General features: G+C 39.4%; 2 protein-coding genes across 2 annotated transcripts; one reads left to right on the plus strand and one right to left on the minus strand.

The window, feature by feature from the left end:
* Positions 1–8,092, plus strand: LOC119903914 (acid-sensing ion channel 4-A-like; the record flags this gene model as incomplete). The annotated part of the gene is given in 6 exon segments (XM_038720215.1): positions 1–51; positions 1,999–2,152; positions 3,194–3,285; positions 3,417–3,496; positions 4,301–4,411; positions 5,762–8,092. Coding segments are annotated over 6 exon segments (626 nt in total), but the record flags the coding sequence as incomplete, so codon positions are not given.
* Positions 8,093–10,804: 2,712 nt separating this feature from the next.
* Positions 10,805–19,418, minus strand: chpfa (chondroitin polymerizing factor a). Its single transcript, XM_038720216.1, has 4 exons — positions 18,916–19,418; positions 17,417–17,981; positions 15,631–15,813; positions 10,805–14,782 (listed from the first exon to the last, which is right to left on the minus strand). Exons 1-4 carry the CDS (start codon positions 19,203–19,205, stop codon positions 13,520–13,522), a joined length of 2,301 nt encoding a protein of 766 aa, XP_038576144.1. The 5' UTR covers positions 19,206–19,418; the 3' UTR covers positions 10,805–13,519.
* Between the last annotated feature and the right edge of the window lie 594 nt (positions 19,419–20,012).

A 20,012-nucleotide genomic window follows, 5' to 3' on the forward strand; every position in this document is an offset into this window, starting at 1 on the left:
CTGCAGATATCTGCCCTCCCAGTAAAATCAACTGTGTTGACAAAGCACTCGGTAAGAAACAATCTTCCTTCATTTCTTTTTCTCATTACAATAGGTTCCCCCAAAGGGAAATGGAAACACAATCAGTAAATATGATAAGGATTTTTTTTTCTGTAATACAAATACCTGGAGGTAGACTTGATATTTTGAAATGACTTTCCTCATTGTGATTTAGTCACTTTAGAGCTTGATGGCTGTGCTGCCTCCATTGTTGAACTGTTAATATTAAACCAACGCTCCATTCCTGCACATCTGCCCCCCACCTCCGTAGCCCTTCAGCTTTGACTCCGACCTCACTTTGGTCCAGCAGACATCGTGACTGAACAAAGGCACCTTGGTTTCAAAGACATTATGGTTGCAGTAAAAAAAAAATCCTTTTTTCGTGGTAATGGCAGACATATAAGTAAAATTATCATTTCCCAGCCAAATAAGCCAGAAATTTAATTATGTCTCTCTTTGCTGAATTCAAACCCTATTCACAATGTGGTTGAATGAAATCTTAGATATATCTTACAAGAATGGGCCATATTCATGTGGGTCACATTCCTGAATCAAATACTGTGAATAAATTCACCCTTCATGAAAGGTAATAAATTAGAATATGATTTATATATTTATATTGCAAAGGTGTTTTGTTCCCATATCAGACAAATAATGTGCCACAGTGCTCGTGCATACACATAACCTAATTGTTAGAGTTATAAAATAAGTCATAAAACATCAAATTATAATTAGTGCCTTTAATGCTCCCTCTTTCTGTTTTTGTCTGAACTGAATTCATTTACAACTTGAAAAGAGAGATTAGGAAAAGCTATTTACTCTCCTGTGTGTACGTAGTGTTGTTTTAGAGTTAGGTTAGATTGTGAATATCTATTTGTTATATGTGTGAGCAATTCACGCCTGCATGTTGACTGGGTGTAAGTATGGGAATGTTTTGAACAAACTCTGAACAAATGGTGTAACTGTAAACTTACTGTTTACTCACTGTAAACACCATTGCTGCAGTCTAACACCATTGCTGCAGACTAACACATCATTTTGTTAATACATCCAGAACAATATTGGTCTGTTAATATCATGTGGTCCATGCTAGAGAAGTCCAGAAAACCTGACATGACCTGACATTTTGTTGCACATTTTATCCATTAAATGATTTTAACTGTTAATTCTGGACTTGAAGACGGTAAGGAATCTGTTCATCCTCAAAATTACCCATACAGCTGGGGGCAACACAAACCACTAGTAATTTCAAAGTAATATAATTTAATGATGATGAGTTTTGGCACAAAATATCCACTCCTCATTAAAAAGACAAATTTACACCTTTGAAAACAAACTGTAAAAAAAAGAAAAAAAGAAAAGAAGCCACACAGAGAAAACGCCTAGTAGTTCATATTAGAAGGGATATACATTATGGCCATTGAGAAATTAACAGGTAACGTAATGTATAATTAAGTGTTCTGATTTGTTAGACAGTTTAAATGTACAGCTGCCTACCAATCAGAAATATTTAATTTCTGATTGGTAATATAAAGTATATTAGCAGACAACTTTAAAGCTGCAGCAGTCAATATTTTTACTTTAACAGTGGATCAAAAAACTGTGTAATGTGAAATGGGTTGTTCATAGTGATGCACTAACACATAGTTATCACCTGACTGTCTACAGAGCTTTTAGTGTGTTTTAGCTGATTGTTTTGGTTTTACTGTTTTGGTGATGTGAATAATGCAAATGAATGCTAAATGGACAACCAAGTTAACCACTTTATACACTTTTATAAGTAAGTGTTGTTTCCTAAGTGGTCAAAAAACACACTATTTATTGGACACTCCCTATCCTTCACACTTTTTCCTTTGTCGCAGATGTAGATTGTTGTTGAATCTAGATTATGTGTAGTATCTTGTTTTGTTTTTCTGATAGAGTGATATCCGTTAAACTACTGTTTCCATTGTGTTGCAGCTCAGCAACAGAAGAACAGTGGGGACACCTGTCCATGCGAGACACCCTGTAATCTCACACGCTACGGTAAAGAGCTCTCCATGGTCAAAATCCCCAGCAAGGGCTCTGCTCGCTATCTTTCCAGGAAATACGACAAGTCAGAGGACTACATCAGGTACGACAGGAACTTTCAACAAGCTCACGTATGAGCAGTGATGTGGTGCTCAATAAAAAGGGCCATAAAGTATGACCTCCAGTCTGCAATCACTAATAGACAACCATAAATATAAAGAAAAATCAATTGTATTTTCATGCAGGCATCAATTTATATTTAGTCTTTAGGTTAATTTGAATTACAAAGTCTGTGGATTGTCAAGCACCATGAGGTCATTACAAAATGTCTATTTATACATAAAACAATATCAGATGAGTAGATTGTTGTGAAATTAAATGAACAAAAATGATAATTAGAGGATAAAATCTTTAAATTTTGTACACTTTTGTAGCACGACCAAAATGTCAACTTTGCAGAGAAGATATCTCATATGTAGCAACTTGATCGATTAATAAAAAACGTGGAGATAAGCCTGTCTGACTTTAAAGACACCATGGCCTCTACTCTAGTAGCACCCTCAGGAAAAAATAACGCTGCTATAGAATAGCTCAGAGAATAGCAAAATTGCCTGAGCATGAACAACTACTCTACAATTTACCCTTATATAAGTAACTGCAGTATATAGCTTGGCAAGTTTGCTGAAGATTAATTCATTACAAAATATGCCTTTTTTGTGTAGTTTACAGATTGTTGTTCCATCCAACACTTTAATGTGCTTACACTGTAATTTCTCTCAGTGCCTGATAGTCAGGGATGTGGGAGAAGGTAAATACACATAAACCAAAGAGCTCATGATGCCTCACAACACTTAATATTATCAGACTTTCTAAATCCAGACAGATCAGAGACGTGCAGTGACTGAGCATGCTGTCAGTGCTCATTCTGCTCATCTCAGTTAAACCCTGAAACACCTCATTATCTCACAATCGCTAGTTAGATCTGTGTAAAACGCTGTAGGCCTGACAACGCCATCATGACAATTTACAGTGAGCATGAAGATGACTTGGAATGGTATTTTTTAAAATTGTGTTAGATTTGTAGTGATTTTGCCGCAAGTGTTTTTCACTTTGTTTGACATTCAAACTCCACTTGCTTTTCCAGAGACAACTTTCTGGTCTTAGATATCTTCTTTGAAGCGCTGAACTATGAAACAATTGAGCAAAAGAAAGCCTACGATGTTGCAGGTTTATTAGGTAAGATTTCTGTCACTTTTCTGAATATTTAAACGGACTTGCTGCGGCGGAGTGAAAGATCCATTAGTAGCAAACAGGAACCACTTTGGCATTATGTCCATTGTGCCTCTCCTTAAATATTCTTTTTACAGGTGACATTGGTGGACAGATGGGCTTATTCATTGGAGCCAGCATCCTGACAGTCTTAGAAATACTGGATTATATCTATGAGGTACAGTCTCTGTGCAAATCCACACACATCAGCCAATCACATTTCACAACACAACAAAAGATCAGAACTAGTTGTGACATAATTAGGAATAATTAACCACTATTGTTCTACTGGATTCCAGCAGGAAAATCTGTTGCAACCAACAGTAATTATTTACAAAACACATTTAGTGCCTTGATTGTTAATTTTAATTGTCCAAAATGTATTTAATTATTTATTGTTGTTATATTTGTTAGTACACATGACTGTTGTTCCCAGATAAATGTTACAGTGTAAATAATGCACTTATTATGTATTTGAAGAGTTTTATTTGATTTCAAGAGACAATATAACTTTATAGTCATTCAGACTATACAAAGTGCACTGTAGAATTAAATGACATTGCGTCCAGCTCACGAAGGAATTGGAAAATACTACAGCAACTAACAAAACTGACAAACTAAAAAAAAAAAAAAAAAAGATGTGCAGTTCTGCCCTGTATGCTGCAGTATCTCTTGCCGGAGGGCAGAAGGGCAAACAGTCCATGGTAGGGATGGGTGGGGACTCCAGGCTGAAGAAAGTAATATCCGCTCAGGTCTGTACTGAAGACATGCTGCTAACACTGGTCATGAAATGACCTCCTGCCTCAGCTATATCCTATTCTAAGCAGCTGCTTGCCAAACATGTAAGAGTAAAGCAAAATCAGAGGGGGGTTGTAATGCAGACTTCACAGTAAATAAACTCTTCACTCTGCTGGGTCTCTTGTCTCCCTCGCTCACCTCTGCTCTTTCATCCACCCTGCTGCTGTGCTGTGGGTGAAAGCAGGTGATCAAGCACCGGCTACAACGTCTGCTGAGGCCGCAGAAAGAGGAGAAGAAGAACAAGAACCAGACCAGCACTGTTGCAACAGTGGGTCTCGAGGAAATAAAAGCAAAGGTACAGCACATACTGTACTCTAACAAATGGCAGTTGCACTGTTTTCATGCCAAGTGTACAACTTTTCCTGCAGCACAGTAACTTCATTAGGAAACTACAAGGAAATAATTCAGGGAGAAGCAAATAAATATTTTCCCACATCTAAAATAATGAAGAATGTAATATTCCTAATTAGTCTTAACCACTGTGCAAAGCACATCCTCCCCTTGAGCTTGATATTGCTATTGCACAACTTTATTCTGAAGTTGCATATATCTAAACAATTAACTTTTTGTCTTACATCTAACCATAACTGTATCTAATTCACCACTACATACTAAAACTAACAGGGTATTAATTTTGAAACAAATCAGCCAGAGGGGAAAAAAAGTGTGACTGGCTAACATCAAATTATACTTTCCAGTACATGTAGAGACACCACATTAGCTTCAGGATATGATCTGAAAACCCCAGTAGCTATATAGTGTACATCCAACAATTCAGAGAACATTTATTCAAGCTAGTCCAGAATTCAGCTCTCTATTAAATTAACTAAAGTTAACTTAAAAACATAATTTATACCCTTCACCTAGCTACTATTTAAAGACGACATTATGCAGAAGACTTGAAATTAACAAATGAGACCATAAACTCATTAGGAAAATGTTTACTGAGGAAAAAAAATTCAGTGAGAAGTAGGGTCATTTTGTCATTGACTTCAATGCAGTCAGGCTTCTTTTAGTAACCAGTGGAGTCGCCCCCTGCTGGCTGTTGAAAGAATGCTTCTAAAGTTTACGGCACTTGCGCATTGGCTTCACTTTTCAGACGCGGAGGTTCCTGGTTGGACTGGAAGCAGCTACAGCTAACAAGTATAAAGATCTCTGATAAACACACTGTATCTTCTTTTTTCAATCCATGCCTAAACAGAAATGTAAAGAGGGTAATTTTTGGTTTTAGGTTAAGTGACGTTCTGTTACTGTCAGCAAACAACAGCCTGCTGCAGTCATCACAGTGAGGTGCCATTGCATCTGTGAGATCAATACCAAACTGGACTGTAACCATATCTGGCAAGCTGTTCGGTAGCCGGACAAACTTCAGTATTAGGCAGATGGATAACCTCTTGTCGTCACAAAATAGTTACAGCAGGTTAACTCCCTAAACCCACAAATCATCATCAAGAATGAGGCTAGCTTTTCCCCCCCAGTCTTTCTGCTAAGCTAGGCTAACCACTGCAGCTGCATACTCTGCACACAGAGATGACACTAAGATCAATTTCATATTTGTGTATTGTCACGTATGACATTACACACACATTACACACGTCCTCGAAGCATGATCTTGAAGTTGACTTGTATGCTGTGCCTTCAACAGGACCCCAATGACATGACACGGAGTCACCCAGAGGGGGCGTACGCCAACACGATGCTCCCCAACCACCACCACCCTCACCCACACCCTCACCACCATCACGCTGCACACCACGGGGTGTTTGAGGACTTCGCTTGCTAGAGCCAACCATCGTTACCAGTCCTGGTGACACCAAAAGATAAGAGCCGTCTGTATTGAGATCAATAACAGACCCTCTGCATTTCCGTCGGTCCTTTGCTGTCACCAGTGAAAAGCTACAGCCAAAGTCGAACACCTAACTTGTGCTGCTAACATAGCACTTGTACGTACAGTATGTAGGCACAAATTGGACACCGCTTTTACTTGTTTTTTTCTCTCTCTCTCTGGATGGGACCCCTCTCAACTTTGTCCAGCTTCATGTGAGAAGTAAGACAATTTGTGATCTCAGGACCAAGTTTTGGTACATGATCACTATAAGGGAACAAGAGGAGGACTGCATGTCACCATGATCCAGTTTATACTCCCAAAAAAGGAAAAATATGATTTATTTATTCAGCTAGCATCTCTATTTTCTTTTCTTCCTGTATTCCTCCATTTATCTCTCCTCAAACTATTCCTCCTACTTCATGGGAAACTCACTGTACCATATCAAGCCATTACACATTATAAATGATGTACTTATTTAAAGAGATACTATTATCTATATGTTCTATATTGTATACAAGATGAAAATACTTCATCAAGCAAATCTTATCCATCCAAAATATGAGGGGGGGGGGGGGGGGGGTTATTTAGGCCGGACTGTATGACCTTGGCTTAGAAGATCTAGCAGCATCTTTCCACATGATGCACTTTGTCTGGTTTGTGGTTAAGGTGTTAGAGAGTAGCATTGTGCTTGTACATAAAGTCCAACTTTAAATTGAGAAAGTTCTAAAGCTCTGTTTCGATGGTTGTTATTTATATTCAGTTAATATCTAACTTATGAAATCTAAATTTGAGTTATTTATACATTTTAGAAAAGACTTTTATATGACAATATCAATCATGATTGTAGCAATTACTGTCCACTTACAATCTGCAGATATGTTAGACTGCCAAACATAAATACATTTGTCCAGGTAAGAAAAATGGACTGAATGGATTGTGACTATTATCTCCATCATTTCCTTTTATATGTCCTGCTTGTTTCAAGACGACACACAATGTGATTTTTTTGATTATGACATGGTTGTATTTTTTTTTTCTGCCCACAATCCACTCTTTACTTTGGTTAGCATTATAACTTTAAGCTGACATAAGCAATAAGAAACAGAATTTAATTTTTTTGCCGTGTCATCTCTTTCAGCTTGTGGTCCAGTACCACTGTAAAAGTGTAGCAGCTATTTACCATGTTTGTGTGTGTGTGTGTGTGTGTGTGTGTGTGTGTTTCTTCTTGCACACATGACTGAGCACATTAGACTGTTTCAACTTGGCTGAGTTGATCCATGAAAAAAAGGAAAGTTTGAAAATCAGAGTAGTTATCAGGAAAGCTTGAAGTGTTATTGCAGTAGTAAGGTTTTTAACTAATAAATGTAGAGTTAGAACAGCTTCAGTGGAGGAGTTTAATTTAAAATTTGCTCTGGTGGCTCTGACTATTCTTGTTGGTTAACTTAATCCTCAATGGGAGGGACAAAGACATAACAGTTTTAAAGAGCACAAGTTAGCAAAGCGGGAGTAAAAAATAAAAAATGGAGACTCTTACATTGATTCATTCATAATCATGTTTGTCATGATCATGAAAGGTCAGCTTGCTCACTTGCCCTTATCTACTGCAGGAACTTAATTACATGTAACCCTTGGCTTCCCGCAACCTGATCTTTTCAGAACTTATGGCTTTGGTATGAGGTTCTTCCTTGTGTTACCCTTTACAAATTTATACGTTTTGGATTTACACTGTTAAAAAGGCATCATCTGTACCACCAACTACACTGTGTCATATAACCACTATGTAATTTTTATGATGGGAGAGCTAAGTAAACAGTTATGGGATGGACAACAATGGAAGACTTAGTGCTAATATTGGTTTTCTTTCACATTAATACTAGCTCCAGGCCTATTCTGGGGCCAGCACAAGTCAGTTGGTTATCAGAAATGGGGCCCAGCTCTTTGAACTGCTTTGTAGTTTCTCAGTTGTTTCTTCTTTTTAATTTATTCCCTGCGCTGCTTGACTGTGTGTCAAACGGATGCTCACAAATCTTCTTGTCTAACTTTTTGTTTTTAATAGTTTTCTTACCTGGATGTCTTTGTGTAACAACCATTTTTCAAGTGTTCTTCTTTAAAATACTGGTTTCTCAATACAGATGCAGTAGAAAAATAGCAGTTGTTGTTGTGTTTTGTGTAGTCCTCTTGGGGTGCATCACCTCTTGCTCCAGGAACTCATCTACAAAGTGATGGATTGGAAACAAAAGTAGAATCCATGACGATTGCCACTTTTAAATTACGGTTCGTTAAGTTCCTGCAGTGGAAAATGGCTTTAGGTTATCGAACTGACTACAGGCTGTAACTGCATCTCTAAGACTAGCTGGACTGATGAGCTAATTTAAACAATTTGGCATGACTTGACACTGGTGTTTGTGTCAGTAGAAAGAGTTAACTGGGCTTCTTAATACAGTTTCCTCCTTTCTTATTTTGCCTTCATCACCGGCTGCTGGGTGAGACGGGCACACTTGCATCATGTTTTCAAATATTTGTTTAGCTTTGTGTTCATCTTCACTGGAAACCATGTAAAGAAGCTTTCGGGAATGTGCTTTCAGAGATGCCTAGGATGTGACCCTTTTTTAATTTTGTCTGACCTGCAAAATGTTCAACATGTTGCTTTATTAGTGCATCATCATTTGTGATGTCCCAAATTCAGTTGTAACACAGCACTAGATGTTCTAAATGACGAAACAAATGTTTGTATCTTGGTGGAAATGTTGATAATGTTTCCCTCATAGCATGCTGGCAGCTTATTTGCTATGATGCAGCAGTTTGGGCCCGTATGCTGCAGGACTGTGAGATTACATCCTGCTTTGTTTGCTAATATTGAACAATTAAGTTGGTCGGACTAAATTTTAAAGTCCAACCCTAACCTGCACAAAATCAAGCCTGCTTAAAGTTTTGACAGGCCTTTGACAATCCACTCTGCATGTAATTCATAACATTAGTCTGGGAAATCTATGAAATACATCACATTGCAGGATATCTTGTTAACAAATGACGACATAATTCTTCTGCTAACTTGATTGGTGCATCCTGTTGCAGCAATATCGCTATACATCACTTTAGCTCACAATGAGATTCCAATCCTCCTTCTGTCAAATCCCCACCTCCTGTCAAGTAATCATGGGCTATACATGGCTGTTTAATATTCATAATCATGTGTCACTTTGACATTTTCAAAAGGTTCCCAATCACAGTCTCTGATGACATCCTGTACAGGCTATGCATAACAATCTTCTCCTCTGTCATCAATAATTGTAGCTATCCTCAGACAAGTCACACAGGGGCTGGTGTGCAGGGATGAATACAGCACCACATTATTACTGTAGAGTTTTGTTTGAAAGGTAGAGCCTGGAGTAGAAAGTTTTTTTTTAATCCTTGAGATGCTGTGTTTAAAACACCACCTGATTAATGCTGGATACAAAAGCATTTAAAAACACGAGTGGATGACAGAGCTGATTTTACGGCATATGATCTGAGTGAGGTGCCACAGGGCTGAGTGGTGGGCGGCAGGTCTGTACTGTAGCAGATGGGACAACTTCCCTGCTTGACAGCATGTAGCTCACATTCCTTGGATTCCTCGAGCCTCTACTCTGACCTCCCTTTTAGCATAGCTCCTCTGGCCTACTTCTTTATAGCTCTGTGACATTCAGCATGTATGTGCTTACCGCATTATCCATAAAAATCTATTTAGTCTCACCAGCCAATGATGTTAGGTTTTGAATGTTCTTTCTTTTTCAGCAGCTGATTTTTTTAGCTAAGGTCTGAGAGGTCATGTGAGAGGAGATAAATATCCCATAACTGACAAAAGTGGATAAAGTGGACCATCACTGCAGTAACAAGGAACGCTTACAATTTGTACAGTGTGTGATATTGTGATTATTTCCTCTGTTAAAACACATTTTATAAATGTTAAATATGGTAAATACAATAACTATTAAAGTTTAGATTGGTAAAACCAGTGCCTCCTAAATCCAGAGCCCAACTCACTTTGTAACTCCATGTTGTCTATTGTTTCTTTACAAAAAAGTCAAAATGTATGCCAATTTTTCCACCTTTTTAAAGCCTTTCCAGCACTGACTAAAACATTGTTATAAACAATGACTCCCAAGGTTACAAGAAGACTGAAGGCATCTCAAAGGTTGGCTCTGGTGAGACAATCTGGAACTCATTTGAAGTATCATTATCTATTTGGGACAAGTGACGTTATTTCTTACCCACTCTTCTTAATGTCTAGCAAATGTGTAATTCTACTTCTTAACATACCCTCCAGGTGAACCCAAATTGTTGTTATGACTGAAAATTCTAGTACCAGTTTCTAGAAGACTTGAAACAACTGTGTCCCTGTGTGGGAGGAGAAAGTCCTGGGATCGAATGTAAAACAAAGTACAAAATAATGACTTGCAATTAACTCCCAGCTGCTCTGTAGTTATGTGGTTTTACAGCATGCCTCAGGGTAGTGCATATGGACCCTTGAAATAACTAAAGCTGTAATTAAGTTTGCAACGTTTTCCCTGTTTTCACCCAACCCAGATATAAGGAATACCTTGGGTCTGACATGGGCAGGAATGTTAACGGTAGTCCTACTTAGCACACACCGGGAACATGAATGAGAAAACCATACCAATTCATGTTAGAGATGCGATTTCAAAATGTTGTTCAGTAATGCTGCTCACCTCAGTGACTGGCAGCCAGTACTGGTCTAGGACCTGTGCTGCAGACAGTAAAACATGTTGTTCTGCTGACACCTAAAGGACAAACTCAATTTTGTAGATGCACTACAAAAAAAATTACTATTTTCTTATCTATAAACATAAAGAGGAAATGTTTATATTCAAAAATTCTTTATTTAAAAATTACAACAATTCACAGTTCATTTGGAATTACAGCACACAATTAAATGTGATGAGCATTTATTAAAATGTATTGCTTTGGTTATACTAGTACCCATATGCATAAATAATGTAAACCAATAAGTCAAAACATCAATGGAAATCAAAAAATGAACCTGCTTTTTAAATCAATTGATTGAAAGTGTCTTCCGGATCAAATGATATGATTTTCGAGCACAAAATACAAAGATACACTATGTTTAATTTTGTCTCCAAAAATATTATATCATTACATTACTGTCAATATTGATAAATAAAAGATCAATTGCTGTGTAAATAAAGCTAAAAAAGGCTTAAAATAGTCTATAAAATATTTATACATGTACAGAGAATGTCATGAAAGCCTCTGTTAGTGCGGAAGTATTCAGATTCTGCATAATTCATAGAGAAATGACAGATAAATAAGTTATGGACAAAATACTTAGAGACTTCGCTCAGCGATGGTGGCTGTGTTAACAACACATTCATTTTAATTAATTAATTAATTAATCTGCCACACTCGCTTAATTTTGTGAATCTCACGTCTATAGAAGGCAAAGACAACACAGATCACCACAATAACTTCAAACTGTAATCTCAGCCCTCCCTCTTTTCACAGTGGTTTTGTTTTGGAAGATTCAGTTTCCAATTCCACACATTATTAGTGTCATACTCTTCAAAGAATCAAGGAGAACATTCATAGTACCTCAGCTGGAGCACTGTCACGGTGAAAGACTGCTCTTGTCAAGAAAAAAATGCATTATAAAAAGAATGCTAAAAGTCCGTAAGAACTGACCTCCACGGTCTGTATGCATGATAGAAAATACAGAAAACACTGTTGAGGACCACTACTGTGGATGTAGTAACAGATGCTTTAAATCCAATTAAAGTTAAATAAAAAGGACGTGCCTTAATTTTATGATGAAAAGTGTCTAGTGTCAGCAAAATACATTAAAGGTCTTGTCAAAAGAAATTACAGTGTATTTACCTAACATTGAGCAGAAAGCACAAGTCTTACTTTATGTCATTGTCATGAACAGTATTGTGATATACACACTGCTGAACTTGCAGCAAATGTCAACTGGACATCAATCCAGCTGTGTTATCTGTAATATTGCACATTTTAATATACTAAAACTTTCTGGTGTCAATACCACCGGCCAATAACGTAGGAAAGGCCTCCCATTAGACTGCACTGCAACTGGGAGAAAGCAACCATTTCTAAAACTGAGCTCAGGAAATGGACAGTATAATAACTTACAAATGTTTTAACAATACAGTCTAAAATACTTTGGAACTGTTTAACTTTTTCTTTTAGAGTATACTTGGTGACGTGTAAAAATGTTTCATACATTCTTGTTTTCAACCATTTCTAAACTAATTAAATTCTGTTTTAAAGTACCCTTACTTCAATGAGGATGACAAACCTGGGCAATCACTGCAGACATTACCCAAGGTGAAATTTCTTGCGACATCAAAAGGTTTTGTGGAGAAAAATCTAACTCAAATACACACTGCTGGCCTACTGAAACAGACCAGTCTTCTAGATCTACGATCTCTGAAGACCAGGGGAAGATACTTTCTAGAAACTCCTTCCCTACTTTGAGGCACATATGGATGTTTGAGATCATGATATTTCCAAGTCACCTTAAAAAAAAAAAAAAATAAAGTTATCTGACAACCTTTTAAATTCTCCCAGCTATACAGGAGGCTTTCTCCACAGTGAAAGATAACATCTCCCACCCATTCAAAACTGTTATTCGTGCTTTAACAAAACTACATTTCTAATCAAAACATCAGCTGTGCATCACCTGCAGTGGTGAAGTGCAAAATTGTATACCATAAAAGATATTTTCATAAAACAGCTAACGTATGAAAAGTCAGTGTCAAGGCACATGTACGAAGATGCGCTTCTGTAAATACCCAAATAAGTAAATTCAAAAGCTCAACATTTCAATGCCCCCTACACGAAGGGCACACAACCTGTGGTGCAATATACTAATGTATATCTATTAGAGCTACAAGTAAAAGCTCCATTTAACAATATCTTTGATATTAACATTAATTCAAACAACATTCTATAAATATAAAAGCTGCTACTTGCCACTTTCAACTCACTCATTGTTTTGGTTAAAATTATCCCCCCCCTCCCAAGTAAAACTATCAGCAGCTGTACTCATCACATCATCTCAAGTTAGTCTATTGTATGCTACCTCCCCAGCACAAAACGGTCAAAAGGAAGATCTTTCTTTCAGGAATTTATGGACCTAATCCCAATGAAAATTGAATTACACTGGACACGTAGAGAGAAAGACAACTTCATTGGGTTATCTATGTAGCCCAGTGTCCGCTGGAATGTGGACACCATATCAACTGGATAAGCCAGCACTATATCAGGGCTCTGCTAGTCTGAGTTTCTGCACCTAGTGGTCAAAAATAGCTCAACACAGCTTTCAGAATCGTCAGAGCAGCAAAAACATTTGGTTCTAGCAACTCATCTGTATGGACAAGTGTTGTAAACATTTAAGAAAAGGTTTAATTGGGAATGTACTGCATTAATTTTTTTCTCTAACAAACCAAATAACGGTTGATGCACACTGAAAGATGGAGAATGTCAGGCAGGGTCACAGATGTAACCCTTGAAGCCCTTGACATAGGTTGTGTGGTGGTTTCAAGTGCTGTTTCCTTGTTCTTGCTCAAACAGCAGCATGGCGAGCTGGGAGCGGGAACCGAGACCTTCCAAGTTGCTCTGAACACATCTGTGATAGATGTCTTCACTAAGCCGCGGGTTGCAGTCTTGGTAGCTGTACTGCTGGTGCAATGCTGGCTCCACTGCCCTGAATACATGCAGACCCGAATACTTGACGAACATGTCGTAGATGTCCAGGGTCTCGAGAATCTCCTCATTCTCCTGGACGTCTGCCACCATTCGTGCACGTGTTGCCATGTAGTCAGAGTTGTAAAAACATGCTTCTTCAAATGACCTAATGTCAAAATGGCCTGCCTCCTTAACCAGATCGACTGTGGCCGGACGCTGCTGGTTGTGGTAGGCCACATCAGGGTTATAATCCTGGAAATGGATGGGGAAGAATACCTGCCAGTTGTTAATGGAATTCATGCGACAGCGGTTCAGAAATTCTGAATTGACGTTTGTGTTGACCTTAGCCAAGAAGAACAGCGTGTCAACCGGGTGCTTCTTCGAGATGATGTCCATGAATTTGATCTGGGATGGTGTTTCCGTCTTGACACTTATCCATGGGATTTTTACTGTAGGGTATTTGCGTTCATAAGCATTTATCTGAGTTTTCACGCTGGCAAATATATCATTCTGGTTAACTTGCTGTGCCTCTACTGGGTCATAAATAAACAAGAATGTTAGGATGGCATTTTCACTGGTCTCAAAAGCATTTGCACTAAAGACTTCCAGGAAATGGTTGACATAGCTCCGGTCCTGCAGACTAAGAGGTATAATGATGTGAACCCTTGTGGCTTCAGTGACATAGGGCATGGGAATGATCTCAATTCGACTCAAAGGTCGCACCAGATGAACCCGCTTGCCGATGGATTGGCTGTGACCTTTTTGGTTGACCGCCTCCAGCTGAAGGTCCAAGGTGTACTCCATGCCCCTGACCGGGTCGAAGCGCCTGTAGCCATTAATCAGCTGCTGCTTCTTCAGGTGGAGGACAGGCTTGTACTTCTTGTTTAGCTCTCCTATGGCTATGTCAATGACATCAGCCACATCCATGCGGTCAACGCCGCGCAGTTCACACTTTGGAGAGCCATCGATACAGGAATAAATCTCCTCCTCTGTAAAGTATTCCCATTTCAGAACTTCGAACCGGGATTTCGGCTCAAAAGGTGGATTGATCCCCACAGGCCACTGGGCGGTCCGGTTGCCCTCAAAAGCAACCACACTCACATTCTTTATTTCTGCCTGCGGAAACATAAGAAGTGTTCTGACAGACATCTAGACAATTCAAACAACTAATAACACTAAAAATTTTAACCTACAATAGAGCTAAGCAAAGAGAAGACAGGTTTTTAGTTTCGACTGAGCCTTGGGTGATTTACAGTAGGGTATTTCCAATTGGCTCGCTTATCGACGATTGAAGGGATGATCAGCGATTGTTTTTTCATGCGCCGATATTAAGGCAATTTTACCTAACTCACTATCAGAACTAAGAAGACATGAAAACAGTCTCTAGAATCTGAACCACACTGCAATGTTTCCCATTCATTGATTTGTGGTGACACGACACGCCACAATATCAACACTGAACGCCCCAGTACAGTTTAATATGAGTAAAATCATAAGTCACTGTGGAGCTGCGCGCAGCGCCAAATGTCTCTGGCAGTGCACAGATTCACTCTAACTCTAACTCTGAGAAGTTAGTCTATCTATTTTCTTAACACAACGCTGTCAGTATCGGAGACGGATATGTTAGCATTAGATTACAGCTGGGTGTGAGATTGACACGGCTGTACATAGCGGCTATCGATTGCAATCTTCTTCTCCCTGCCGCGGGTGCGTGGCGCCACAGTAACGTGGCAGTTCTGTGGGAAACACTGTACTGTGCATTTACAGATGCTTCTGATGGTTTCTCTTAAAGATAATCAGCCTGTTTCTTCCGTGCTGGCATTTCACTGACTTGCTGCAACTTAACACCGCTCCCTGGTCATTAGATCGTCAATTGGTGATCTCAAGTAGCCATGATCAGACGATATCAAAATAGAGACGATCTCCCAACCCTAATTTACAGTAACACTTGAAAATCAGCTTACCTGCAGTGTCGCAATCTCATCGTAAGTCTTCTGGAGCTCAATCTCAGTGAAGTATCTGTGCAGCCTGTACATCTGCTCAGGGTCAGACACTGGATGGACAGTCAGAGCTTTCTTGAACTGTTCACTCTGCTCTTTACCAGGATCAGAGTTTTTTCCCAACTCATAATAGTGGTACTGAAGCCCCTGAGAAGAAACAGAGAGGTCTTTTCATGAGACATATCACATCTGCCGTGACAGAAACATGACTAATGTTAAGCTGACTTGCAATGCTGTCCTACTTCCAAACAAACTTTACACACTATCCAGGCAGCATCTTTGGCTCATCTCCACTGCAAACAGGCTGGTTTTGACCATAATTGTATAGTAAAGGGAAGACGGAGACTCATTTTGTAACAATAGGATGCTATTGTTGTACAACAGCTTTTTAGTGTCCATGTTTTGGTCATTTCAGGAACAAAATTTGTTCTGGGAATGTGGGGTTTAAGAGATTCTTTTTCTTAATTAATTTCACCACATTTATATCAATAAATTATGACCACTGCAGCATCGGGCTAAAAACTGTAGAATTTAAAGGTGAAACCAGATACTAATGCCTGAGACTGGCACCTGAATCCCACTTAAAGACGTTTAAGATGTAAACAGTAGTCACCTAAGGAGCTTGAGTGATTTAAAAAAAGTGAATCCGATTCCCGCTATTAACAGAACAAACAATGGCGACACTGCTTAACTCAGTCGCAAATGTTTGCCAACAGCTTACAGCTTGCAGCGGTACACTTAGTGAAGTATTGTCTGTCTCTAATGGTCATCAATGTTCTCTCTTAACAGATGAATTCATGTCTGGCTCTGTTTTCAAGTTGCTTCCTTTTAACTCCCCCCTGCTTCTCTGCCTTATCTAGGGGCTCTGCTGGAGCTCTTCTGACTCAAGGCGCTTTAGTTAGCCATGCAAGTCACTCTCAACTGTGTAACAAGATGGTTTCCTCCACTGGGTCATGGCTAAGGAGGACAAAATGGAAGCAAATAAGTCCATTACAAAATATTAGCCTGCACATATGTTGTATACATTGTAAGGGCACGTTTACATTGAGAACCTTCCAACAAAGTATTTTAATATGTTCACAAAGACCACAATCTTTAGTATGGTGTAAGCAAACTGAGCCGAATGCAACCAAACAATCACCTGAAAGGTCATTGGGACAGATCAGGGCTCCACAGAGCTTGTTTGACCTTAAATGCTAATGACATTACAGGAGCACAGCATGTTGACCCACAGGGGATTTTAACACCATTGAACCTAAGCAAGGTTGAAGTCAGCTCTACTCTGCTTGCCTGTTTACCTATTCCACACTGCTGCAGGAGCGGTGGAGAACAAAAAACGAAAGGCTAAAGGCTATTAGCGATCTACTCTGTAATATAAATACCACCTCTTTGCGAGCATGGTAATTAGTTTTATATAGCGGTATGTCAGTTTTCAGTGCTGTCCCAGAGGCATGGAGTGATTTCTGCCATGACAGTTTCGTTGTTTTGTCAAAGAGGGCCACTGCTGTAACCTGTCTCACTACTTTTCTAAACGAAAAGTCTGACAGCGTTTTTTTTCCCCCCTCTGTGGCTCCTCATTCATTTCATCTATGATCTACCTCTTTCCGTTCCCTTTAAACATAAAAACATTCAATAGCCGAGAAACTTTTATAGATTTTGAAAATGTCTGCATTATTAAAAATGAGAGCTGTATGGTCTTAAGTAACTATTGTTGTGATCATGTGTCCCCTCACCAATACACTTAACCTACCTCATATTCATTGACACAGTTTGTGTTGGTGTAATCAATGATGCATCTTCCGAGCCACTCATCGGGCCTTGCGCTCAGGATGTCATTCCTGCAGTTTTCCAGGAAGGGCTGGAGTCGGAGGAGCAAGGTACGTGACAGGATGTACCCGAACCCTCCGTTGCAGTACTTCCCTTCCATCTCTCCACCTATGAACTCCTCAGGGCTGCCCATGTAAAGCTCTCGATCCATACTCAGGTGCTCCACCAGGGCTTTGATCCTGTCGGCTTCTGTGTAGGCGTCATCTTGGACGAAGTAAAACCAGTCGTACTCATTAATGTAATGATCTAAAATGTGTCTGATATTCTGAAACATGTTCCATATTAGCCTCTCGTCCCCATGCGAGACGACAAACATGCCATGAGGGACTTTGCGGTTGCGCGTGCCGGTGAAGAAGACCACGGCGTCCAGGTGATGGCTAATGGTGCGATTGACAGCTACGCCCAGGGTGTTTATGGTGTTTTTTGACGTCAGGACCCCGACAAACAGACGCTCTCGCATCCCCAACTCTGTGCTTATGTATTTAGCCCTGAAAAAGACATGAGACAGCTTCTGAATAAGCTATTGACTAACAAAGAAAACAACATGAGCTCTTTGGAAAAGTAAACGTGCAAGAACATGAATTGTGATTCATCACCGCCACCACCACAACCCAACCTAACTTTTACTCTTTTACCATTATTGGCAAGAATTACGCCTCTTCTTAAAACCTGTAACACTGTGTGGCTTGATAAATTAGCAAATGGAATGAAACTTAATCAGCAACTATTTCTTTCAAGCAAAAATGCCAAACATGTCCTAGCCCCAGCATCTCAATAAGGCTTTGCTACTTTTCTTTGTCATACAGGATATAAATTTAAATATATTTGGGCTTTGAGCTGTTGGTCTGACAAATGAACACATCACGGGGCTCTGGGTGAGCATTTTTCACCACTTTTTCATATTCCATACCCTAAACAACAATTAATTTAAAATCGAGAAACAATCAATTTAAATTAATAATGAAAAAATCATTATTTACAGCCCTCTTATTGTACAAACCACTGCATGGCACAGGTTGCCAATGAAACCTGGACGGTGAAGCTCTAACCTCAGGAGAACTTTTGCAGGGGAATGTTAGCAGGCAGAAACCAGCAGAGGAAGAGGGGCTGTGGACAATTTGATCAAAGCCAATAACATCAGGGAGAGGGGAAAAAATTACTTCAGAATTAGTTTTGTTAATTCTAATTCACACGTGGTCTGTGTAAAATCTTATACCCACATGACAACCAGTGACACCTGCACACCTAGCGTTACATGGACACAATGATTGATTTATCAGTCATTTACTGAGAATGAGCTGCACTGCGGCCTGCTGGACTGTAGCTTAAAATGATGTGTTCAATACAAGTATAAGCCTTATATAAACAGCCCACTTACAGAGTGTGTTCACCAGTTACAGTAAATGGCCACACAACGCGTACCTGAAAACTTTCTTTGGGGCACTCTGTTGGACTTGTTTATATGGGACTATTCTTGGTTCAAAGTCTTCTTCGGACTCCATATCGTTGATAGTCGCAATGGAGTTGGGCTTTCGGGCTCCTTTGAGCTGTCCATCCTGCCCCACAGTCACATCATCGCCCTCCTTGCCGTCCAGGTAGCACGCTTCTTCCGTCCAGTTTACACTCAATAAACTCAGCGTGAACCCTAAAGAAATACCGATTACCACCGGGCCGAGCGACCGCAGGACAGAAATAAACGCAGGAAATCTCATCTTGTGCGTCGGCTCCTCTGTGGGACAGTCCCGCGTCGCTTCAAAGGCGTACGAACTGGCCTCTGGTCCGGGACAGGTCAACTATACATCAAGTCTGACGCGAGGAAGCCGTATCGACAATCAACTCACAGAAAGATGTAGCTTCCTCCTTAAAATTTACCCAGGATTCTTACGTGTCAGTGTCGCGGTTACTTGGCTCCTCCCCGGCCAGACTTTAGCATCAGAGGCGGGACCAGTCCCAGGCTGAGCGGATGAGTTCAGGCTGCGCAGGGCGGATTTAAAAAGCGTTATAATTTCCTACTAATATTGTAACATAGATGCATCTTTCTGTGCAGTAGTTTTTATTTGCACCTCCCTTAGTGTATAGGCTATATACAATTTTATATGTAAATATAGGCAATATAGTAATGCTAGAAAATATTTATTTACCATATAGACTGTATCATGTTGGCTACACTGAGCATCTTTGGCATAAAATGTCCCACATTATTAATAAAGTTCTTTTTCTACAATCTGTATGATTTCAGAATTTTTATTTTAACACATTTTTTTTGTCCTTTTCTGGCAGTCAGGTTTAGTTTACAGAGATAAAATGCTGTGCCCTGGGTTGTTTTTTTGTGTGTGCTCCTTGTGAATGATTAAAAAAAACACGGGCTTGTAAAACAGTTTGAATGTGATCACAAATACTGCAACCCTTTTCATTGAATTTACTTTACATCACCCTATCTATATCACATTACTTTAGGATTTATCCAGAGTTGAGAATAAGTACTATTAGTGCGTTGGCACGTGTCAGTCTCATTTCTC

The sequence above is a fragment of the Micropterus salmoides genome, unplaced genomic scaffold (genome assembly GCF_014851395.1).
Source record: "Micropterus salmoides isolate LMB-PRFRI ecotype aquatic unplaced genomic scaffold, ASM1485139v1 Ms_hic_scaffold_15, whole genome shotgun sequence".
Lineage (NCBI taxonomy): Eukaryota > Metazoa > Chordata > Actinopteri > Centrarchiformes > Centrarchidae > Micropterus > Micropterus salmoides.

Excerpts from the sequence above, each read along its gene's own strand:
- chpfa (XM_038720216.1), bottom strand. The coding sequence starts at position 19,205 with ATGAGATTTCCTGCGTTTATTTCTGTCCTGCGGTCGCTCGGCCCGGTG. Across the intron at positions 15,814-17,416 it reads ACTGTGTCAATGAATATGAG|GGGCTTCAGTACCACTATTA; the intron begins GTAGGTTAAGTG and ends GTTTCTTCTCAG. Across the intron at positions 14,783-15,630 it reads ATGAGATTGCGACACTGCAG|GCAGAAATAAAGAATGTGAG; the intron begins GTAAGCTGATTT and ends ATGTTTCCGCAG.